This window comes from Leucopleurus acutus, assembly GCF_964270905.1.
Source record: "Leucopleurus acutus genome assembly, chromosome: 13".
NCBI lineage: Eukaryota > Metazoa > Chordata > Mammalia > Artiodactyla > Delphinidae > Leucopleurus > Leucopleurus acutus.
The window spans coordinates 8064141-8090567 of NC_139155.1; the positions used below are offsets into that span (position 1 = coordinate 8064141).

At 34.5% G+C, this 26427-nt stretch overlaps 1 protein-coding gene across 1 annotated transcript in view; it reads left to right on the forward strand.

The window, feature by feature from the left end:
• RTTN (rotatin) overlaps positions 1–26427 on the forward strand; it is a gene marked incomplete at its 5' end in the record, with an annotated part of 137755 nt that overhangs the window by 55772 nt on the left and 55556 nt on the right. The window contains 7 exons of the mRNA XM_082852680.1: positions 775–919; positions 7847–8001; positions 9216–9435; positions 15917–16045; positions 16510–16620; positions 18315–18473; positions 19690–19761. Coding sequence (XP_082708806.1) covers positions 775–919; positions 7847–8001; positions 9216–9435; positions 15917–16045; positions 16510–16620; positions 18315–18473; positions 19690–19761 — 991 coding nt within the window. The remainder of the gene's footprint in view (positions 1–774; positions 920–7846; positions 8002–9215; positions 9436–15916; positions 16046–16509; positions 16621–18314; positions 18474–19689; positions 19762–26427) is intronic.

The window sequence follows — 26427 nt, forward strand, 5'->3', positions numbered from 1 at the left end:
ATCTCATTTTTCTTTTTCCTCTGAATTTCATGGAGTTGATAGCCATGTGGAGGTCCTTTAGTAGTTTTTGGGAAGGCCCTGGCTTGTAAATTTAACACGTTTAACTGGTAGCAGATGGCTGCATTTGAAACAAGACTGATAAGCAGCCGTTGCCAGCAGTTTTACATTTTAGTCTTCATGTGACTTTAGTATAAAATGTATAACTCTATTAAACGGAAAGTGTGCCATTTTCAAAATGCAAGGTTATTTGAGTTTCTAAAATGTGGGCTCTTATTTAGTGTAGCTCTCACAATTCGGATATCCAGTTCACCTTTTTCAGTGGTGTGCTGTCGCCAGCTAGGACTGCCTTGTAAGAGAGGTGATGGTTAAATTATCTGGATTTTTGCAAGTTAGTTGTTAAACACAACCACTCGTAAAATTGAACTTTGTAAACTTACAATTAAATAAATTATATTAAAAATAAAGGTAATGGTTATGCAGAGTCATGGCTTCCTAAGTATTTTACATTTTCCTGTTATCTGTGCTCTCGATGTTGTTTATATGGATTCTGTCTGTGCTGTGGAAATGCTGTATAATGGTGTGCTGCAGTGCCTGTCTCCACAGCTATGTGGTAGATTGGAGGATTGCAGTCAGCCATGGCGGGGTATTTACACTATGGAAATTGGCAAACACAGCAAATCAGTACCCCACTTCTCAGCAGGTTGTTAAATACTTATCCGCACGCCACTTACTTTAAAGAACTAGAAACCATGATTACTGTCTTCTTTATTGTAGATTTTTACAAGTACTTCCTGCTTGCACCGAAGATGAGAAACTGCTAATAGATGTCATACATTTTCTAAATAAGTTATTGAAGGAACAAAGAAAAAATGTATCCGTAGAACTTCTAAACTGGCTTCTCGAATTACTTCTTAGACATGTAAGTGTTGTTAAGGAATTTGAATTTTAGGTTTGACAAATGATATATTTGTAAAAATCATTAATACTGTATATGAAAATATGGAAAAGTATAATTTTTACATAGCCCGTGTTTAGCCAAGTAGTCCTTATGTTGTAATAGATGGCTTTTAGCAATATGCCTTCCTGACGTGATTGTTACTAGGTTTAAGTTAAAAGTCCGTAGCCTAAATGGAACCTTCAGTCTTGGCGTTTAACGAAACCTGTTCTATATGTGAGCTTTCAGCAGCAGTTGTATTAAGTGAGAATCTTGGAGTGGGGGAGTTCAAGTAGGGATGTGGAGGGGCAGTGAGGGGTAGTGAGGTGAGGTTGGAAGGACTCAGTCAGACTGTGCTCAGGCTTCATGTAAGTTTACTGTAGTGTTTACCCGTGTTTGCCCCCCACTACTCTCTACTTTTTGTAGCTGACTGTGTTCTGAGAAACTTGCCAAGAACCCAGGAAGCTAGCTTGTTTTTTTATTGTTGGCCTGTATTTTTTTTTTTTTTTGCAAATACTGTATGGATTTACTTAATCTGGTAAAGATAAACCTTCGCACAAACAATCACGAAAAAAACACATTAAAATTAGAAAAAAGGGCCTAAACTGAAAAAGAAGATAATAGACCTTATAAAACAAATATATTTCATTATATGTTAATACATTTGCAAAGCTCATTTAAAGACGTGATTTTCTATAAAAATGCAAGGAGCTAATATAATGTAAGTTAGAAATTCTAATTGAGAATACTTTTAAAAGTATTTAGAGATTTAAAAAATATGTATATGAATGTTTATATGTATATAAAGCTTGTTTAGATGTTTATTATTTTCTACCTTATTGTGGATTGGTGAAAATAGGGACCGTTTCGTTCACCGTTGCATACCGAGCGTCTACCATAGTGCCTTGCACATAGTGAGCTCTCAATAAACATTTATTAACTCACTAGTAAACATATCACTTTAAGGAAGCTATGTAGTTAATTACAAGAAACGCACATAACCTTAATTTTGTAACATGTTAAAATACAACAAATGGAAACTATAAATTCCTAAAACTGTAATTGCTGAGTCAGTTACAAGTTGCAGAGATACATGTGTATATGTGTTTGTATTGAGTTTTTTTTTTTTTTTAAATAGGTAACTCTTATTTTGAATGATACGATGATTTTCATGATTGGGGTTTTTTTGTTTTCCGTGAATTGTCCCTTGATGCCCTTGCTAGCTATGCCCCACAATTGGGTTTTTAGTTTTCTCTCGCACGTGTGTGCTCAAACACGCTCGCGCTCTCGCTCTCTCTCTCTCTCTCTCTCTCTCTCTCTTTCGTTTTTGGTAACAGAGGAGCCCTTCATAAATTAGAGAGATTAGCCCTTTGTCTGTGATATGAGTTGCAAATGTTTTTTTTTTGTCATTAGTCTTCTGACCTTACTGTATTTTGGACTTATTTTCCTATTTTATCTACCCCTTTCATCCCCTAGCTTTTGTTAGTTATGTTGTTTCTACTTTTCATCTTTTATAGTACTTAAATTGTGTTCCATGATCAATCATAATTTCCACATTTAGGTGTAGTGCTACAGGTGTGTGTGTGTGTGTGTGTGTGTGTCTGTGTGTGTGAAAAACCTGACTTCTCACCACCTCGACCGTTATCACTCTAGGCCGAGCCATCACTGCCCTTCTCCCAGGTTATTGTTAGGTCTTCCAGCCTCCACCCATGCTGCCTGTGGTTCTCAAGACAGCTGCCACAGGGATCTTAAACTTAAGTCACATCATGTCCCTGTTCTCAAAATCCTCCACCAGCTTCCTCTCATTCAGATTAAGCTCCATAGACTACAAGGCTCTATTTGAGCTTGATTCTGAGTATCTTTCTGATCTTCCCTCCTACCACTATACTCCACTCCTTCTTTTCCAGCCACATTGGCCTCTGGTTGTTTTTCAAACACCGCACTCATAGCTCCCTTTGCATTTCTTTTTCTCTCTGGCTGGAATGTTCTTCCCCTAGATATCTATACAGCTGACTACTGCACTTGAGTCAGTGCTCTGTTCAGATGTTAGTCATCCTTATCATCATAATGTAGCATTTCTCCGTGCCTGGCTCTCTGTGCCTTCTTAATCCTATTTTATGTTTCTTCATTGTACTTATCGCTCCCACTTGCAGAATATCTTTGTTCATTTTCTTTCTACCCCACCCCACCCCACTAGAATGTGGGCAGTGGGAGGACAGGTTATGTTGTTTGTTTCATTCACTGCCATGTTATTTTTGTGTAGTCATAGGTTTTTTTTATAGTTTCTAAATTATGTGTCTTCTTGGAAAGATCTGTTTTCCAGAGTTTTGAGAAAACACTCTCATGTTTTCTTTCATGATACTTAAGGTTTTATTTTTGTTTACATCTTTATTCATCTGGAATTTCTTATGATGTAGATTATTTTTTTTAATGGTTAGCAATTTTCTCATGTCATGTCTACCCATGATTTGAATTGGCACCATTTTTTAAAACCATAAACTGATTTCCTATATATGCATGACTCTTTGTTTGAACGTTGTATTATGTTCCTTTGATATGCCTGTATTTTTCTGAAGAACTACATTTTTAAATTATCATAGCAAATTTTTCCTTAATAAAATTTATTCTTTATATTTTTCTCTGGCTATTTTTTTTTTTTTTTTTTGTGGTATGTGGGCCTCTCACTGTTGTGGCCTCTCCCATTGCGGAGCACAGGCTCCGGACACGCAGGCTCAGCGGCCATGGCTCATGGGCCTAGCCGCTCTGCGGCATGTGGGATCTTCCCGGACCGGGGCACGAACCCGTGTCCTCTGCATCGGCAGGCGGACTCTCAACCACTGCGCCACCAAGGAAGCCCTCTCTGGCTGTTTCACTTCTATTTTCATTTCGTGAAACATGACAGAACATTTGTCCAGTAAGAGGGCATTTATATGTGAATTTTATTGGTTTCTGTATGTATGGCAAGAAATACCTTAAGCATAGTTAAAAAGACATGATAAACTGAGAAAATTATTTATAACACAAATGAGAGACAACATACTAATTTCCTTAAATTATAATTTTTGAGTCCTTATTAAGATGATTGCACTTCCAGGGTACATAGATTTATTGTTCAGTAAAGTTTGCTCTTCTGTTACTTTCCCAAGGATGATTTCAAAGTATTGTATTTACTTCTATTTTCTCTTATCTTTCAATTATTAAAAAAATTAAGGAAGCATTCAGAGGCAGTTTTTTTCTGGATATTTTTAATAAAGTGAACAGGAAAACCTGTTGTCATAGTTTTTGTCATAGACAAAACTATGACATAACTATGACAAAACATAGACAAAACTATGTCATAGTTTTGTCATAGACAAAAACTATTGTCATAGTTCTTTCAGCTTTTAGGCCTGCTTAAATATTTTATAGATTAGACATTAAAATATTATTAAAATAATGTCCGTGAAGCTTTTCCTCTGAATGAGTTTTTTGATAAATTGATTTTTGATCTATAAATTTTTTATAACTTCATGATCTTTTTACTCATTTTAAAAAAAGAATAACCCCTAAAACAGTCTCCTTCTTCGGCTAGAGTTCTTGTACACTGGGAGCTGTGGTTGCTTTGGTTTGTGAAAATAGCAGATATGTGATGGGCTTTAGTTTTAGAATCTTTTCTTGAAAATCTGTGCAATAGTTGAATGTTTGCATATGACTGTAAATAGTATATAACAATAGAAAAATTAAAATATACGTACCTAAACTGTGTAAATATAACTAGATAGTTAAAACTTTACATTTAAACGATTATGAATTTTGTAGTATGTCATGAATGCTGATACATATTGCATAATTTATTCATAGTTTTGAAATTAAAATGAAATTTCTACAGGACTCTAGATGATTGTACTGTAATTTTAATGCAGTTTTAGGAAAGGATTTTGGGTATAATTAGTTTGTTTGACTTTGTATGGTAGCAAAGCTGTCTTTGGAGAGCTTTTACCTTGTCTCATATATTATCATCACTAGTGTTATAAATAATAGTAATACTTTTAAGGGTGAGTAAAGTGGACTTAAGCATCCACTATCAGGAGAGTTTACTCTCTAAATATCATGCTACGAGGATTAAATTATTAAGCGTATGTAACAACCAATGTTCAAAATAAAAGAAGCATGAAAATAGAAAGTCAAAAAGTGACTTTTACTAAGTTTATCATCTGAAACGGGTAAAATAAATGAGAAATGGCTCAAGAAGTTCAGTAAAATAGCATTTCCAAAGGAATTGTTTTGAATGTATGGACATAACATATGAAGATGTGCAAAAGTGATGGTGGCAAAAAGAAAATTAGACAGAAATGAATACCTGATCAAGCAGAAGAATGCCTAAAAGATATATAAAGAAAAATCAGCTAACTTACTGAGGGAAGATACAGAAACTTTCTCTTGTGAAAGTTTTGTCTACATGTTTTATCAAAACTTTCATTTATTACAAGCATTTTATGTACTTAAGGAATTTTTTGTACTACTAATTTGTATTTTAATGTATTGATATTTTGTTAGTATATAAAATAGCTGAGAAGTGCTGAATTTGAATGCATTTCTTTTCAGAATGAGTTTTTGATAGAAGTTTATCGAAGTGGGGCCATACTTTTTCGGGGGGACCATTCAGAACTACACAGCACGTGTCTGTCTGTTGTCAGACTTCCACTGGCTCATGGGCACTTAGAGTTCACAGAGGGCATTGTCCATCCTACTATTGTAGGTTGCTGATGGATGGAAAATTGGATATGATGAGTGGTAACTCTGCAGGTAAAGATAATGAACCATCATTGCAGAAACTGTTGCCTTTTGGAGGTCAGCACTGATGAAATAATGGCCCACATAGTTGGTTTAAAATTAGGATTGAATACTAATATCTAAAGACAAAACCTTCAGATATGATTAAGTACTTGAGATCAATAAGCATCAATAGAGACATCTATTTCCTCTTGTACTTAAGGAATAGTAATAAATCCCATATTTTAGAAGTGGTGTTGCTGAGGTTCACTGAATCTTAATGTTAACATGTCAATCCAAGATATGTTATAAAGGGAAAAAGTCTCAGCAATTTACCTGCAAAAATAAGTTATTAATAGGATGAGATTCTTTGGAAGGGTCTTAGTTTTAGGTATTTACATACTGCTTCAATATATTAATATGTTAATCAGTAGCTTCTACTTAATTTTTATATGTATATCAGAATTAATAATTGCTGATGGTAAAATTACATTTTACCAAGATGGGGTTTGCATTAAAAACAGCTCGCTCGTTTAGTCAGTATTTATGGGATGTAGAGGGAGTGTGGGTGTAAGCCTTTGGTTATTTGGGGCTAAGAATACTATAGAATATATATTTATTTTTATGATTTTATTAAATGTGTGTCTAGTTATTTTATTCATGTATGAAACATAGAAATTGTAGTTATGTTTTATGTAATTTTACTTGAACCACGTGAGACACTTCTTGTTCAAGATGAAAGGAAAAGCTGAAAAAAAATGCTGCTTAGGTGTGAAACATAGTAAAGTTAAAGGTAAAGCATCTCTCCTCAGTATTTTCCAAAAGCTCTCAATTAGATTATTTTTAATTCTTCGTACCTGGTTGAAGTATACTGTACATACTACATAATGTAAACAACTTGGAATTTTCTTCCCATTTAAAAAATTTCTTTTTCTTAAAAAGAATGTAGTTATTTTTGAATTGAATTCTTTAGGTGAAGGATGCCATGACAACAGTAATTACATTTTGATTTTATCTCTTTTTGAATGTTGTAATACGCAGTATTGATGTGACATAATGCCGGGGGTGGAATGTTAACTATCTCTGATGTAAGATGGTCCTGAGGTTGAATTCTTGCTCTGCTCATTCTTATGACTTTGGTTAAGTTACCTACCCTCTTCATGAACCTCTGTTTGCCCATCTATAAAATAAGAAAATGCAGCTCTTCTAGTTTAACTCAAAAGTTAAATAAAATCTTATTTTCTTTCTCTCTCTCTTTTTTTTTTAGCACAGTGCCTATGACATTATAGATGATAGATAAATATTCCATCTATTTTTAATGCTGTTGGTTAATGTAACATTTTCTGCTCTCTCAATATTACTAGAAATCATCTAATACATCCTTTAGCTATTTTTTTTAAGTTGGGAAACAGGTTGAAATTTAAGTAGTACTAGTTTCCTTTGTTTATCAGCCTGTCAAATTGGCAAAGATTACAACAGTAATAATACTCAACGTTGGCTTGGGTGCTGTGGGCCCATTTTTTGCAGGGACAATTTGGCAGTATACATTGAAAGCATTAAAACTATTATAATGTTTTGATTTAGTGATTTCATTGCTTAGAATTCATACGTAGGGTATAATCAGAGTTGAGCATGCTGCTGCAGCTCAGTGAACTTAGAAATCACTGATTATCCAGTAGTCGTGGTAAACCCTTATGGCTGAATAACAATCAGATACTAAAATAATGTTTTTGAAGAAATATTGGTAATAACATTGTTTAAAAAAAATGGTCACAGTAGTGGATTTTTTCACTTGATCTCAGTTTTGTTAAAAATATTGAATTATAATTCTGTTTGCACTCACATAAAAAGAATGGTATGTACCAACATACTAATAACAGCTACCTCTGTGAGGTGTGATTATGGGTGGTTTTTGTTTTTCTCATTGTGCTTCTCTCTATTTTCCTCAGTTTTCTGTAATGGATATGCTTTCCTTTTCTTGAGATAACATATGAAGCACCTTTTGAGTTGAGAACATCTCTACTAATGCCGTAGGAACCTACGATTTAGGCGCTATAACTTAGTTACTCCAGAACATGATTAGCAAAAAAAACCTTTATGGGAAACAACATACAGCTCCGTTAGAGGGTAAATATATGTTTTACAAATTCCATTTTTTAGAGTCCAAACCCACTATTGGAGCTGCTGCTTCTGACAGAGTCCCAGGCGCGAGAGGAAGCAGATGACATCCGCACTGCCGTCCGGCAGCAGCTCCAGAAAGAACTGGTCGCTCTCTTCAACACCCTGCTGCTCGGTTCCGTGGCACTTACCGACAGGTACCATTTGTATTATTGGAGGTCTGGGAACTTCACACAGAACCTAGTTTTCTTTTGATTTCTAAAGGGTCTTACTTTTCATTAGTTTCAAATTAAGAGGAGAAAAGACTTCAGTAAAAGTCAGTTGTGGTGGTTTGTTTTTTAGTTCAGATCAGTTTCTGATATAGCCTGATTGTAATTACACATACACACACACACACACACACACACACACACACACACACACACACACACACACACACACACACACACACAGTATTTTGTTGTCTCTAGGTTTAGTTCTTGGTTCTCTCTTAATTTTCTACACATCTGCCTAAGCAGTCATACCCATTTCTATGACTGTACAACTATTTTTGCATGGATGATTTTCAAATGTATATCTGTAGCTCTGACTTAAAAATTTTAAATTCACAATTTTAACCATTTTAAAATGTACAATTGAGTGGGTTTTGGTATATATACAGTGTTGTACAACTATCACTGTTTAATTCCAGAACATTTCCATTACCCCCAAAAGAAACTTTGTACCCATTAAGCAGTCTCTCCCCATTTGCCCTTTACCCAAGCCCCTGGTAACCATTAATCTTCTTTCTTTCTCTATGAATTTGTGTATTCTGGACATTTCATATAAATGGAGTGAAACAGTATGTGACCTTTTGTGTCTGGCTGTTTTCATTTAACATCATGTTTTCAAGGTCCATGCATGTTGTAGCAGATGACAGTGACTAATAGTCCATGTATGGATATGCCACATTTTGCTTATCCATTCATCTGTTGGGGGACATATGAGTTGTTTCTACCTTTCACTGTTGTGAAGAGTGATGTTATGAACATTCATATGCAAATTTCTGTGTGGACATATGTTTTCAGTTCTTGAGTATATACCTAGGACTGGAATTGCTGGTTCATGTGGTAACTCTATGTTAACTTCTAATTTCATTATTGGTTGGCAATAATAATACCCATTTATGCATTTTCAATGTAATTGTTACTTATATTTTACATCATATACTCTGGATGGTATATTAACTATGTTTTTCTTAAAAAGTCTTGTTTTAAGAGGGAGTATTTTCTGCCATTTCCCACCATTTCCACTACTTCATACTTTTTTGATACAGTAAGTTGCTAGTAACCCTCCACCACCACCAAGAAAGCCCATTAAGCCAGTTACGTTTGCTCCGTGGTTGATTTTTTTCCCTCCTTTACATACACAGGAAATGCTTGGAACTTTTTTACGTTTTCCAAACGCAGCTGGCTCTGAAACTGCTCCAGTGTCTGAGAGTCACGGACGCTCCTCACTTCTACGGCCTGCCGTCCCTCGAGAGGACCTTACGAGGGATGGCCCACCTTACAGCATTTCCGGGATGGAGCTCACACTCTCCTTTCACAAAGCCACTAGAAATTTGTGTGAAGTACTTGTCAGGTCTCCTCGAAGTAAGTAAAAATAGTCAATAACTATAAACAGCAATAATAAAACCCCTAAATGATAGCTATTTACAAACCCCCAAATGATAGCTATTTACTATTTACTGACCACTCAGTGTGTACCAGGCACAATATTAGGTGCACTGTATGTGTTATTATATTTAATGTAGATTATTATTCAGTGTTTATGGCTCATTAATGGTTAAATGTGTTAATGATTTTTATTAGCAAATATATAAGTAAGATTACTTTTATGAATAAGCTCATTTTCAAGAAAAGTAAGCCTTACACTTCATTAAGCCCCTTTATTTGGGTAACTTATTTTGCATTTATTAACCCTTTTGTTGTAAAATACAACACATGCAGAAAATACACAAAACGTAAATACATAGTTCACTGATTATCACATAATGAACACACATGTCACCACCCTGATCCTAAGATAGAGAGTAGCCACCACCCTAGAAGCTTTCGTCATAACCACTTCCAGTCTCTACTCCTCCTCTGAAGGTAGTTGTTATTTTGATTTTTACGGTAATAACTTCTTTGCATTTCTTGATGGTTTTACCACTTAATTATGTGTCCATATATACAATAATTTCTCATTCTCTTGATTTTGTTAAATGGAATTGTATTTCTTTTTAACATTATGCTTATGAGAGTTAACTCATTTTGCTTCCTGTAGGTGGAGTTTAATTTCATTTTTGTGTAGTATTCTCTCTACTACAATGCTGAAGGACAATTTGGCTTCTCTTTTTCTTCCTGTTTAGGGCAATTTTAGATACTGCCACTGTACACTTGTGTTGAAAATGAGTATATTATATCTTCTGTGAAATTTTATTTTCTAACTATTTCTGATGTATGGAAATATATTCAGTTTTTATATGTTAATTGTGTACCCAGCAGTCCTTGCTTCCAAACTCAAAGGAAAGGCCTTTAATGTTTTATCTTTTAGTAAGCTATTTGTGGTAGTCTTTTTTCAATTACTTAAAGAAAAGTCAGATTAAGGACATTTTCTTTTAGTCTTACTTTGCTAACTATTTTTTTTAATCATAAGTGTGTATTGCTTTTTCTGTATCTTTTAAGATAATCATATGTTTTTTTTTTTTTGTATTCCATAAGATGATGGATTACATTGGTTGATTTAAAAATGGTAAACAACCTTACATTTCTGGAAAAATTTCAACTAGTTTGTGATGTATTATTCTTTTTATATATAAACAGATTGAGTTTGTTAATGTTTTTAGAATTATTCTACCTATTTTCATTGGCAAAAAACGTTTCTAGAATTAATATATCTATCTTCTTTCTCATAAAACTTCTGTCAGTTTTTTAATATCAAAATAAGTCCATCCTTATATAATTTTCTCTTTTTCTTTATGTAACTTCCTCTTTTTTCTTTTTGGAATAGTTGGCTTGAATTGGTGTTATTTCTTCCTTAAATGTTAAGTTGACAGTGTAGCAATCTGGGACTGGAGTTTTTTTTTTGGGAAGATTATAGATGAAGTAAATTTTTAAAGTAGATCTAGAATTGCTCAGATTTCCTATTTTTTGTGTGTCAATCTTAGTAAGCTATGTTTTACTGAATTTTATCTGAATTTTCAAATTCATTGCCCTAAAATTGTTCATCACATCATCTTGTTTTTAAAATATCTGTCAGATCTGTAGTGAGGTCCCATTTCATTCCAGACATTGACTTTTCCTTCTCTCCAGTTTTGTTGATTGGCCTTACTAGTGGTTTGTATGTTTTATTAGTCTTTTCAAAGAATGAATCTTTGGCTTTGTTTATCCCCCTTTAATGTTTTTTTCCCTTTTTTATTAATTTCTGCCTGTATTTATATCCTTCTTATTTTGGTTTAATTTATGGCTTTTTCCTACCTTTTTAAGGTAGAGCCTTATTTCACTGATTTTTTTAAAAATTTTCTCAAAAATATATTTTTAGCTCTAATCACCTTCCAATCATGGCCTTAACTTTATGCCTTGTTTTCATCATCATTTAGTCCAGTATATTTTAAGAATGTTGCAGTGAATAGAGCAGTGATAGGTTTCTGTAAGAGAACAGCTTTGCCACGGTACCCTGGCAGCTTTGTGTGTTTGCACATGGGCCACGTAGGCAGGGCTTAGGTGCGGCTGATCTAAGCTCTGGCAGAACTTCCTGTGATCCTTTTGGAATGTGAGAAGCCTGTAAGGAACTACAAGGCCGTTGCTCATTCACTTCACTTTCTCTTAGGAAGCGTGTCACGGGCCTGTTTTTATCACCTCCTGGGTTCTGATGCACTTGCGGGCTTTCTGCCTCGCTCCCTTGGGGTACGGCAGCAGGCTATAGATGGCTCAGCTGCAGCTTGGCCTGAGCTCCTCAGCAAGAGTGCGCTGCCATTGCACTGCTGTCATCTGGCCCCTTTGTTTCAGTGTCACCCTGTAAAAGGGACACTGAGAGCTGGCACCTTTGCCTACTCTTGCTTATGCTTTTTATGTAAGTAATAAACTGTCTAGATCTATAAATGGATCACTGTTTGCTTAGTGACCAAGTCTGCCAGCATTGCTTGGCTTGAAAGGTTCAGTTATAGAGGTTGGCATCTTTAACTGTTAGGAATTCAGGCAAGGCTCCTGTAGGAAGCAGTGTATAGAGAGGTTTGGAAGATGAATAAACTGATCAGAAGTGATGGGCTTTCTAGACATGGAATGTTTTGACCAAATCGTGTCTGTAACTTCCTATTCCTTTTTGTGCTGCACGTTTCTACTTGCCACTGGTCTCTACCCACCACCAGATCATCCTTCAAAACAGAAACCTTTCACTCCCAATCTCCTTTTTCAAGTGCATAAGGCTCATTATAATCTAGCATTTTGAGTCTTATCTCTGTTTAAAATTTTCCCCACATCTCTTGAAGTTTCAGTTATATGTGGTTCTTCTCATTAAATAAAAAAGCATGCTTAAAAAGTCTGTTTCTTGGGCTTCCCTGGTGGCACAGTGGTTGAGAGTCCGCCTGCCGATGCAAGGGACACAGGTTCGTGCCCCAGTTCTGGAAGATCCCACATGCCACGGAGCGGCTGGGCCCGTGAGCCATGGCTGCTGAGCCTGCGTGTCCGGAGCCTGTGCTCCGCAACGGGAGAGGCCGCAACAGTGAGGCCCGCGTACTGCAAAAAAAAAAAAAAAAAAGTCTTTCTTTTATATAGCTTCTTTTCTCTTTGGGTGGCAATCTCTACACAAAGTTGAAGATCTCACTTGTTCATTTGCCTTCCTTTAGTAAGCCTTTTTTTATTCTTTCACACATAGTCACCCAGTAAGTATTACCTGACTGACTGATCTCTTCTACAGGTTATGTACCTCAAGCAGTTTATATATGCCACTATTATGGCACTTAATACATTGTATTTTTATTTTGCTTTATGCTTTGATCTGTTAGACTGTGAACTTGTGAGAATCATCTGTGGACCATTTCCACTACCCCCAGCTCCCCACTGGCCTAGGACAGTGATTTGTACATAGTGGACAGATAGTGAATAATTTAGTTGTATCTTATCTATGATTTTAAAATTATTTATTCTAATTCTATTCTATTCTATTTATTCTAATTATTTATTCTAATAACTAATTTGAATAACTGGAAATGTGATGTAAATGAATGTAAATGATGTGTGTTTAATTTTTGTATTTTCATTATTAAATCATACTTTAGGTGATGTTTATATATTCAGCTGTAAATCATGCTTCAGATGATATTATCTAGGATTTGTTTCCAAAAGTACATCTTGTTTTTTAAAAAATATTTCAAAATTCTAAATACTCTCAGCTGTACTATAAAATTTAATATGAATTTTAGTGTAGTCACTTTAATGAAATAATTTTTTTATCTTGAATACTTGTAAATACTGAAAAAGAGCAAACTGTCAGTAAATTAATTATCTCATGCTTCAAGGTGTCCATGATCAGAAATAATATGAATTTTTTAGAATAGATGTATTAGCTAAAAACTTACCGTAATGTTTTTTAAGAAATAAGCTCCTCCAATGCATTTAATATAATTCAATCTACAAGTACCTAATTTATAGCATTATTTGTAATGTGATTTATAAATACTCCATTTAAAAACCTTTTGGAACACATCTCCTCTATTAAGTGATTTTTATCTGTTTCAGATCCCGGATATGTGAGGACCTACTACAGCAGTAATTGAAGAAGTGTTACATTGTTTATATTTAGAAACCCTCAGAAGTATTTTTGTTTGTAAAATTGTGTAACAGGAGAGACTTCAGATCACACCTGTGTTTCAAATACCTGAAATTAAAATGAGCTTTCTGTGTTATTGGAGAACAAAAAGGCTTAGTTAGTTCTCAGTAAGAAGTCGGGGGGGGAAAAAAGACAATACTGTCATTTTAAGCTCGGTTGTCTTTGAGGTAATAAAAATCAATACAGTTTATTAGCTAAGGAATAGATATAAAATGTGATGCTTGTTTTATAATGTTTCACTGTTATGAAAACCTGATAACATCTTTATTTGGTATAAACAGAGGAGTACATGTTATGCTTCATATAACATCTTGGGAAGAAAATCTTTATGTCTTTACATTAAATGACAGGAAAATAATATGAAAAAAATCTGTCACTTTTGTTAGAAATTGTGTGGGAGTCCTATTAAATCTTACTTGGGTCCTTCTGCTTACTTAGCTAGCTAAACAGGTTTCTTTATTTTACTACTGGCTAAATTGATCTTTTAGAGAATAAAGTAATGCTCATGTAACTGGACATTGAAACAAGCCATTGTTGGTCCAAATGATTTGCTTCATAGTTTCTCAGTAATTAAAGCTGATTCCTTTTCAGATGGGAGTTGTAATTCATTATTAGATATTTTGTTTCTGCACAGTGAAATTTGAATGCAGTATTTGCCTTTTGTGGTTGGGAAATGAGACTTTTAGACTAAGCATGATTCATTATGATAGGTGAATAAACTATGATAAATAAAGCCTTAAAAATTATATATGAAGTATAATTCCAGGGATCTGATGGTAAGTTGAAAGGAGATAATATCAACGTTCTTGACTTATCCCTTTTAAGCTAGAACCTAAACCATGACAATATAGCTCTCTCCAGTGACATATAGGAAGATAATAAAGACTTGATCATTTGGATCTCTTCTAAAATAGTCCCTTAAAGTTTTAAACTTCTAATTATAAAAACCTTAAACATATACATAGGCAGAAAGAATAGTAGAGCAGGGCTCCTGTAGCAGTCACCTGTAGTTGTTAACCCCTGGCCAAACTGTTTCATTTTCAGACATACTATACAGTTATTTGGTTTATGAAAATTCTAATTTAAGTCAAAATCCCCAAGTTATCTTACGAATAAATTGCTTTTGTTAAATAAGCTATGCCTAACGTGATTTATATTTATGCCATTTTTTTTAAACTAATCTTCTTTGCTGCATGAGCTAAAAAGAATCCAAACTAAAAAGTAGTCTCTGTTATAAGACAAAATGGCTTACTGTGCTGAATAAAAGCATTGAGTCCTTGGGTGGATGAATTGAAATACTTTCTGCTGTATTAGATAACATGTGGTTTTGATTGCTTTGATTCACAAGTTTTTCCTTCATAATGTATTGGCACCTAAATATAGTTAGCATTCTTTTTTTTATTAAAACTTTGTGAATTATAAAGTGATCTTTTGTCACTTTAAATTTTTTGAGTTGAAAGCTGTAATGATGCTTGTTATTCAGTGTCAACAAATATTTATTGAACCTCTATATGGGGGACAATATGTGATTTACACAGAAATTTTCCAGAAGAGTTTGTCACATATTTTAAAGGATTTTCTAAATCAGGTGGAAGGACTTTTTCTCAGACTGCTGTGTCCTAACTCCCCATGTTCATTCTGATTCAGCTTCTCAGATAAGGGCATAATAGCTTCAGATAAGAAACATTTCTTTTGTTGTTACTGATGGAAATGTGTTAAAGCCCTCAGATATATAGGAGAGAAAAAGTTGACAGGCAATGATTTAAGTAATAAATATATGCTTAAATATGGAGTAGAAATCTAAGATCGCTTAGAAATGTAAATGTCCATTTACATTCAAACCATACTTCCAGAAAACTTAGCCTAAATCTGGTAGTTAGTAAGAGTTTTATATAGCTAGCAATTTCTAAGTATACTTTTCAACAAGGTATTTATAAAATAAACTCTTTTACTTAAAGGATACTATAACATTTGAAGAATGTTACGAGCATATTTTAAATCACAAAATCTTCTAGGAGGATACTACACATTCTTTGTACAAAGTCCAAAGGAAAGCAATTTAAACTAAGAATGTTTGTTTTAATTGTGGTGAAATACACATAACATAAAATTTACCTTCTTAACCACTTTTAAATGTATAAACTAAGAATATTATAATATACTTTATGTGGTTAGGATTCAATTCAGACAAGTCAGTAGAAAGGTATATATTTAGCCACTAAGAGTAAAGCTGCCACAAAATTGTTTGCATTTGTTTTTCAGGTCATTACTTCTTTTTATGTGGAGCGTGGAGGAAATGCTATGTCCTTCATGGGAAAAGGTGTCACAAAGAGCACGGTTCTCTGCTTGCTTCACTTATCCCATGAGATGATGGCCCAGGCCCAGAGCTCGGTGAGAGCTTTCAAAGCTGTCTGTCTTGCCACAGTTGCTAGAAAGGGAATGTGCTGTGTCTAACACGTTTCAAGCCTATATGTTTACTCTAGGAAAATGTCTTTTGACTTGTCTTTTTAGGAGACAAAAATGATTTTTGTCAAAGATGTTTCTTAGAAGCTGTATATTACACAAATCTGAATTTTATTTTAAATTTATTTTGATTGAAATCTGCATGCACTAGAGAACTATGTTTTATCTAAATCATGGGGAAAGTAGCTGTTCTGAAGAAAAATTGTTATGTATAACTTTTTAAGGAGGAGCTGAGATTGTTGTTTGCCTTGTGTTGGCTAAATAATGAATTAAAACCAAGTCTTAAGCATATTTTTACTTTGTTTTGATTTTTAAAAATTCAGTTATTTTGAACTCTGTTTTATCCTTAGAAATATACCTGATGTGTTTCTGTTCCCTTTTTTTCATTCTAGGAGTGGATGTCACTTTGGTTCTTGCCTTTGGGTAGTCACAGTGAAGAACATGCTACCACTCAACAGGGATTGGCTTGGTTGATTCCGTTGTGGGTTGACCGAGACCCAGAGGTCAGTGTGAAGGAAAATCGAGTCCATTATGTGTAGATTAAAGAACAAATGAAACAAAACATGTATGCATATACTTGTTCATATTTTCCAAAATGAGGTTATTTTAGTGCTATACCTTAAGCTATATTTACCCCCTGTCTTGGTCAGTTTGGGCTGCATAATAAAACACCATAGACTAGGTAGCTTGAACAAAGAAATTTATTTTCTCACACGTCTGGAGGCTGGACGTGAAGATCAAAGTGCCCACCCACATGGTCAAGTTTGGTGAGGACTCTTTCTGGCTTTCAGATGGTTCCCTTTTCATTGCATGCTCATATGACCTTTTCTCTCCTCCTCTTCTTATAAGGCCACCAATCCTATCAGATTAGGACCCAATCCTCATGGTCTCATTTAACCTTAATTATCTTCTAAAAGCCCTCTCCTCAAATACATTAGGAGTTAGGGCTTCAACCTATGAATTTTGGGGGTACATAATTCAGTTCATGGTACCCCCTATTCAGTCAGATTCAGAGTACAGATTAAAAATAGTAAGAAAGGAACTATTATAGAATCTGTCCGTTTTATAAAGAACAGCAAAATATTATTGGAGAAGTCCAGCCATTTTTAAACAGTTTAGAAGGATAGCGGCCAAGTGACTTTTGAGTGTCATGTAATAGAATAGTATCATTACAGTGCAGCGTTTTATATTAATGAATTTTCCAGTTTTAGCCATTTGTCTACTGATTTGATTTTTTTAAACCACTTTATTGAGATATGATTGACATACAAAAAGCTGTACCTATTTAATGTGTACAACTTCATGAATTTGAAGGTAAGTATACAGCCCTGAAATATACATCACCAGATTCAATGCCATAAACATATCCTTCACCTACAGAAGTTTCTTCTGTCCTCTTACTGCTTGTTTTTGTGATTAGAACACTTACCATAAGATCTACCCTCTTAGCAAATTTTTGTGTATATAATATAGTGCTGTTAACAGCTAGAGATACATTCTCGAGCCACATTGAACTTGGACTTGGTGCTTGACTGCCTTATGACTGCATTGCTGTTTGTTACCCTGTGGTTATCAGTGAAACTCTGTTCTGAAATCAGAATTCACAAGTTCACCCGATACGTAGCTTGAGCAGTGGGGGTACTATGGCAAACATTACACCATGTCAATCTCTTTTGAAACATTTTTCTTTTAAAAGAATTTTGGGGAAGATACTAAGTACCTTATAAAAAGATAATTCAATTACTTCTGTTTGAAAAGAAGTTTCAAAGAAGTTAAAACCATTTGTTTGAAAGAAACACTGAAAAATTAAGGAAGGTGGAACAAAGTAATAGTATCCTCTTAAAAATGAGAAGTAAACAAGAATCGTGTTCATGAAAGATACGTAAGCACCGTGTGCTTTCCCTAGAAAGAGACTTCTGAACTATAATTTTTAGTCTTACTTATAGCTGGTTTTGACTTTTTGTGACATTTGCTTTTATTTAGCTTTTATAACCTATATTATTACTTTTCTTAAATCATGGAATAGGAGTTTTATTCGCTCATAAACTTATAGGACAGTATTCTTTAAGTATCTTATAATTTAGGATCATCAAGACAGTGTCATAAAAATGTGATATTTTATGTACCAGAAAAATTGAGAATTCATGTTGTGAAATCGGGTTCTTTGGTTTCACAACGTTTTCTCTAATTTGAACAGGTGAGGTTCACTTCACTGGGATTAGGATCGGCACTGACTACCCTTGAAACTGGCTGTGTGGCCTTAGCGAACAGTTGTCAAAACATTTCTGGTGGGCTCTGGGGAACCGTGGTGAACATTCTTCTGGACCAGTCGGAGTGTAGCATGGTACGCCGGGAGGTAGGCCTGTCTGTTTAGCCCCACCCGTTTTCCCTCAGAGACCTGTTGTGGTAGTTCTTAGGAACCATACTCCCTGTTCAACACCGTGGGCTCACCACTGACGGTTGTCTCTTTGACCTGTGAACAACTGAAATGAAATGGTTATAGAGAACAAAATGGTATTGATTCACAGTCAGAACAGGAGTCCTTTACTCTGAAAGATCAAAGCAGAACTCAGTGCATTTTAAATGGACTCTTCTATTTTATTACACATTGAAAAGTAGTTCACAGGAAAAGAAATTACTTTTATATGATCTCAGTGTTTAAGTTTATAAAGCTTTACTTAAGATAAGGGGCTGTCAAAATACTCAGTAGTATTTATTATATAACATGTAAGAGGAAAAGTAAATGCTATTTTAATTCTTTCTAAATACTTTGTTATTTTCTTTACTGCTGCTTTTATCAAAGTGATGATTGATGCAGACCATTTTAAGAACAGTAATCAAATAATGCTTAGAAGCTTGTGAAGAAAACAGCAGCTCCTGGGCCCACCATTAGCCAGTTTCCAGTTTCAAAATCTAAAGGCTGTAGTTTTCTTCTTATTATTTTTTTTAATAATAATGCTTAAACTTGTAGCTTCCTCTTGATTTACCAACTTTAAAGACTGTCTACTGGCTTCCAGTTAAGGTGGTTGAAAATTTCACTCCCTTTGGATCCCCTCTGTTACTCTGGTTATTCTCCCGTTATAATCTTTCACTAAATAGATAATCAGTGTTCATAATTATTATGATTTTTTAATTTGACCATCTTCAGGACCTAGGAGGTTAAGTTGGACATTTGTGGTTTGTATTTCTAGTTAGCAGTTTTTTATTGGGAGGAGCGTGTATGAGAGAGGAAGAAAGAGATGGGGAGAAAGGTGTGTGTATATGATCTGTAGGAGGATAATAGAAACATGAAGTAGATTTCTTAAATACTACCAGAACAGTTTATGGTTTACAGATCATTTTTTGGAAAGACAAAATTCTGAAATAGGAAAAAATATCTTTGCTTGTGAAGTAGTTTCCCCCACTACTATGTCATCACCTAACAGGAAGGGCAGTGGGGAGTTCTCATAATGACCTCTCAGCATGTGCAGCTGACCAGGGATATGCTTTTTTGTTATTAAATAACACTATATTGGTTATTTCAGACATGACAACAAGATGGCAGTATTGACATTTTTTTCCTTTAATTTCAGGCTGCATTTATTTTTCAAAATCTCCTTGTAATTCCAATGCCTTCAGAAATCATAAAGGGTTATACTTGGCAGGTAGGTGACTTTAAACAATTATCAACCTAGTAGATATTTGAGATTAAGTGATGATAAAGTTTCAGCATATATATATATATAGATAGATAGATAGATAGATAGATATATTTTTTATATATGTATATATTTCCTTACTGATGAAACTTTATACAAGCCAACAGGACCTCTTGAAAGAGAATGTAGACTTTTTTTTATGCTTGATCAGATTTACAAATTCTTCTCTGTGGTGTTAAAAATAATTTTAAACAGAAATAATAATCACTGACATGTTTACTATGTACTAGGCACTTGTCTAGAAACATAACAAATATCAGCTTGTGTAATGGTTTGAGTTATGAACCATTATTATCCTCATTTTTTAGATTAAGAAAATTTAGCACAGCAGGTTTAAGTAGTTGGCCCTAAATCACACCCTTTTGCTTTCAGTCCAGGCAGTTTCTCTTTCGCACTCACCTTATTGTCTCTCTAATTTAATAATAATAAACAAATTTGTTTGTAGTTAAATATGCATTGATGTTAACTTCTTTTTTCTTTTCTGGGTAAGTACACTGAGTCATAATTTATCTTTCTTTGCTTTCTATTAGATTAATTTTTTGTATCATGTTCTGAACGACAAGTCAGTAGATAGTTTTACCTAACCTTTTTTTATAGCCTACTGCTTTTTAGGTGATTTGGAGGATAGAAAAGTGCTCACCTGGGGCAAATGAGACATGCTTTTTTTCTACCCATGTCTTTATCCATATGTCCTCATCCTATATGTGCATATTTATCACACTGTTGCATCTCATCCCCCAGGATCTTAGATAAGATCTAAGGTTTCTTTTTAAGTTTTCGTTAGAATATATTTGGAGGAGTTACTGAATCTAGTTGAGCTGTAGTGAGGGCAGCTTTTGGGGCAGTCACCTAGAGCCTGAATCCTGGTGGTCGTTAAGGCCTGGATCTCATTTAACTCTTGGAAGCTTCACTTTTCCAAACTTTGCAAACCCAGTTTAATGCTGCCAATTATTGAAAATCCCAGGCTGCTTGTCCACTGGCTCCTTTAATTTGTTTAACGTGCCTTCTGATGATGGTTGTTATTCACAGTCTGTGTTGTAATAAAACCATAGGAGACAAATTAGAAAAGACTACACAGGATTAATATTTATATTAACAGTGTAGTGGTTTTGATGCCTGTTAGCCAATAACTACATTTAAAAATGTTATTTTTGGCTCAAATGCAAATGATCTCTACTCCCATTGTTAAAGTAGTGACATTTGTATACTATAACCTTTGTGATGTACTGCCAGTGAGGTTTTTTTTAATTATTGAAATAAATATAAAGGCAAGAGTGATAAGTTTTCTGGGTTCTGTTAAAGCTCTTGGGACATTATAATATAAAACCATGTGTAGAAGTTCACATTTTTTTCTAGTAAGTTAAATAGTATACAGCTCCTTTTTGCTACTGGTGACATGCTTAGTGCAGCTTTTTGATTTTGTTATTTTCCAGTTCTTCATCACAGAATTAATTTTCTACTAAAAAAGTTGAAAACAGTGGTTTAAGTACGCTTTTAGAGTCTTTTGCTTCACCTATGTTGGCCATAATCAAAAATACTTGAGAGCTACTCTAATCCAAAATAGTACTTGATGATGAAACTTCTACTAGTCTTAAGCAAAATTAGGAAAATCAGTCTTTTTTTGTGTGTATTTTTAATAAACTCACATTTTCTTCCTCTCTTTTTTAAATTTGTTTTTGGTTATTATTTTTTAAGTGTCCTCACTTGGTAGTATAAAATACTTCGTAATCTAGTATATGTCCCCCAATTTTTAAAAAGTTTAGTGGTACTTTAAATCCCAAAGTGGAAACAGCTGCTGTAGTAAGGGAGGAAGATATTCTTCAAATATAGATCATGGAATTTTCTTTCTTTTTTTTTTTTTTTTTTTTTTTTGCGGTACGCGGGCCTCTCACTGTTGTGGCCTCTCCCGTTGCGGAGCACAGGCTCCGGACACGCAGGCTCAGCGGCCATGGCTCACGGGCCCAGCCGCTCCGCGGCATGTGGGATCTTCCCGGACTGGGGCACGAACCCGTGTCCCCTGCATCGGCAGGCGGACTCTCAACCACTGCGCCACCAGGGAAGCCTAGATAATGGAATTTTATAATCTCCAAGAAGTTGTGACCTTTGCCAGTTTACTACAGCCAGAAAGAAGGTGCTACTTTTTCAGTAATTTAAAATTAAAACTGTCTTTGGTAGAACGATGAGTAATAATCTTATTCAATAAGATGTTTCATTTACTTGCCTTGGTGTACGTTTTGCAGTGTTTGGGAGGATAGAGCAGGAAGTAGCACTAGTATATAGAAGCTTTGTAAATATTTTATTTTGGTTGAGGTAGATATTTGATTAATAATATTTTACAAAGAGAACTGCTTTTACTGCTTTGCACTTTGTCTTGGTGCCTGAAGTCTGAGTTGATGCCCTTTACACTCTTGTTCCACTGGGTGTTCTGCAGTGTTTGCTTTAAGATTATTACCTCTGTCCCAATTCTTTCCCCACACAGCAGGTCTAGATTTCTATTTCATGTTACTATTGAAATTGTACTTCTGAGTGGGAGTCATTTGCATAAATAAATTATGAGTTATATAACTGGCCGGGTTTCCTTTTGTTGTTAAGTAAAGTTTAGTGCTCTCTTATCAAATGTGGTAGTACTTTTTAGCTGGTTCCACCGTTTACATACCTTTTGTTTTTCTTTCATTTCTGGTGTACTTTTCATGTTATAATTTACCTTTCCTTGTAATAGGGCTTAAATCTTTTCTGGAACAAGGTAAGGCAAAGTCACTTAAAACATTTTGGGGGGGTTTGAAAGGAATATTTAATTTATTAAAGTTATAAATTTTATAAAAATTTAGTTCTTCCTTAAGTTTTAAGATTTAGCTTATAATTTTTCTTTTTCTTAGTCTATTTGTAAGGCTACCAAAATTTAGCAGTGTTTTCAAGGGGCTTTTGGATAACGTTTACTTCATTTGCAAACTATTTTTTCTTTTTTTAAATTGAGGTATAGTTGATATACAATATGTTTCAGGTGTACAACATAGTAATCCACAGTTTTTAGAGCTTATATTACATTTATAGTTATTATAAAATATTGGCTATATTCCGTGTGTTGTACAATAAAACTTTTTTTAATTTAAAGAAAGTATTTAAAAAAAATACTTTCACCAACTGCTACAATCCATCTTAATCTTCCTCTTCTCTGAAAGATACTAGCATTTAATGTCTATACCATTAAATTAGGTTCTTCTCATATATACCTTTACTGCCTTGCATATTTCTTACTATTTAACTTAATCTTCCTAGGTGGAATGTGTATTTCAGGACCATGTTTTTAATATTAAAAAAAAATGTTTCTCCCAGCCCCATCCACAGAGAGTGGTCCTCTATCCGTCTTTGCTAATGCGTAGAGATGTGCAAATCATTCCATTTATCCCGTTAGTCTTCTTGATGTTGCTAAGTAAATAAAGTTGAAAATCAGGTCTTACTTTTTGTAGTGAAATTCCCATTTGGATTTCCATGGATACAGAAGCGCACTGGGAGTGGGCGGTCACGAGGAGTAGGAACAGGTAAAGAGCCTCTCAGCGCAGCTTCCCCGGTCCTCGGGGCATCACAGACCTTTTCTATTCTGTTTTTTAACAGCAGCGTTTATAATAATGGCCTTTCTTTGTTCAAGGCTACATTCCTCTTTTAGGGAGGGAAAACAGAATTAGTGTCCAAGGGACCCTCAACTATGTTGTGTTCCCAGCTGTGCAGCGTCTTGTAAACTGGTTTCCTAGAGTCTGACTTGGATTTAGTATTCCTGGATGTGGAAGATTCTGTTTCTGGGTTTAGTTTGAGAACTAATGTCACAAATCCATATCCCAGCAACTTTAACAACCAGAATGGAATTTTAGAGTTGATTATAACAAGAAAGCTGTTAGATAGGGATTATCTGTGTAGTTTGTTTCAGTTCATTTCTCTAAATGTTTGTTGAGTATTTAAATGTTGGGGATTCACAGATGATCTGACTTAGTGCTCTGGGGCTTATGGCCTGTGGGGGGAAGACAGTGTTCTACCAAGAGAACATTACTACAGTGTTTTATATATGCTCGTGGTAGCTTATGTGTACTTTTTACAATATTAAAGTTGTTCTTTCCCTTGAAAATGGTGTCACAGATTTAAATGTAAAGGTAATTTCATGCACTTAAGTAATATAATGAGATGTCAGTTTGTGGTGTAAATACACTTGTTAATGCTTTCATTCCTTTCCATGTTTGTGAGAGGAGTTGGCACGTATATTTTATTTTATTTTTTAAATTTTATTTTGAAAAAAAATTAGACTTAAATGCAAGTTGCAGAAACAGTATAGCAGTTTTTATATCCCCTTCACCCAGATTCCCCAAATGTTATAATTTTACCATATTTGCTTTAGCTCTACCTAGTGTCTTTTTTCTGAACTATTTGAGAGTTGCAGACATATACTTCTATTTTCCCTAAATAGTTAATTGTGAATTTCCTAAAAACAAGGACATTCTCTTACAGAATCACTATAATAATTATCAAAATGTGGAAAGTATTCAAATTTTTCCAATTGTCCCACTACTGTCCTTCATAGAAAACAAACAAAAAGAAGACAGTCAGGATCTAGGATCCAATTTAGGAATACATGTTGCATATAGCTGTCATGTCTGTTTAGTTTCTTTCATCTAAAATAGTTCCTAAATCTTTAACATTTATGACCTTGGCATTTTTGAAGAGCATAGCCTATTTAGTTTTTGTAATATTCTTTAATTAGGTTTGTCTGTTTCCTCAGAATTTGATTCAGGTTATGCATTTTTGGCAGAAAAGCCACAGAAGTGCTCTGTGCTTCTTATTATATTATATCAGCAGATAGGCTATCTCTTTGTCCCATTGCTGGTGATATTAACCTTGCTTACTTGGTTAAGGTAGAGTTGGTCTGTCTTCTCCATTGTGGACTTAAAATTTTTCCTTTTGCCGGGAGGTGCTTTGAGACTGTAAAATATCTATTTCTCATCAACTTTTATTAGTTTTAACTTCCATTTGTGATTCTTGTCTGAAGCAGTTATTACAGAATGGTTGCCAAATGATGATTTTCTAATTCCATTATTTCTTCCACATTAATTACATTTTACTGTAAGGAAGAGCCTTCCTTTCTTATTTATTTATTCACTTATTTATTTACACCAGTATGGACTCAAGGATTCTTAGTATGTTTCATGGATTATGATCTCTTTCTATCATTATTTATTTAGATGTTCAAATTGTTTCAGATTTGGCTAGGAGGACTTCCTTCACAAAGACTCCTATATCCTTTTAACATGTCTTTATCAACCTTTGAGTACTTGTTTACTTCCTGGCATAGCAAGATGTTCTTGACTTTCCCAGCGCCACCCTGGAATCAGATATTTGCTCAAAGAGCCCTGATTTCTTTCAATGGAGAATGTATATAGAAATGAGTTCTAGATATGCTCGTTGCTCCGAGGGAGGGGTCTTTGCTTCTATACACTCTCAGTGGACATAGCTAGACTGTCTGCATATGTGTTTATATGTGTTGTAGAGAGATGGCCGACTCATTTATAGTTGTAGTATGTATCGTTTTCATATTTGATGTTATAATTATCAATGCATATTTTTAATCTTCTAATGTGTTCATCATGGATCATTATGAGTGTTGATTTCACAAAATGCTAAGTACTTGGTGTCAGAGAAACAATACCATTTTAACTATATTCATAATTTATATGCAGTTAGGGATTTCTTATGTAACTAGGGTCATTTTTTTCAATCTCTGCATTACATTATAGCATTTTAAAAATTTGTTATGTATCAAAATAATTCCTTTTTCTTCTTGAAAATATTCTCCATTCTTCTTACATGCAATTTTGTTTTGCTTCTAGTTCCTTTTGAATCATAGCTAATGGATGTGTTAGTACTGTGACACTAGGAGTAAAATGTCTTAAATGTAATATTGTAGCTTCTTGCATCCTTGAGATCAATATTTTCAAATTAATCGGAGTATTCTATGACATAATTGCTGTTTTCTTTGCAAACTTATTTGTTATGGCTCTTGGTGATTTGAAGAGTTTTCTTTCTTTGCATACTGCCCATCTCAGCTCTCCCTGGCAATTTTGCAGATGATTTGGCAGCCCGAGCGCTCACCTGAGGGCAAGGCTGGTAAGGATATAGACGTCCTGAGACAGAGCAATTAGACTGTGCTGATTTCCCCACTTTACCAGAAGACAGCCCCATCAATTACTGATGAATCTATGGAGCGAAGCCTAGTACATGCGTGAAAGGCTTCATTGTTCTGGCCCTTGTACATTAGTCATGTGTGGAAAGCCTGAGCCACACCATCTTTTGCGCTTATGCTGGACTTGGCTTCACTGCTGTGATTAAAGCTCTGTTGATAATGTGCCATTGCTACTAGGAAGCTCTGGCACGTGGAGATTGGGGATTCAGGCTAAATGCTTAGCTAAAATAAATCAAATAAAAAATAAATAATGGTTATGTAATATGTACATATTCCAGATCATCTGGTTTTGTTTGAGAAACTTAAAAATATTTTGAGTGAAATGTTTGAATTTTTAGAAGAAATTATTTTTTTCAAGTAATGAATATATATGGTTAAAAAAGCTAATA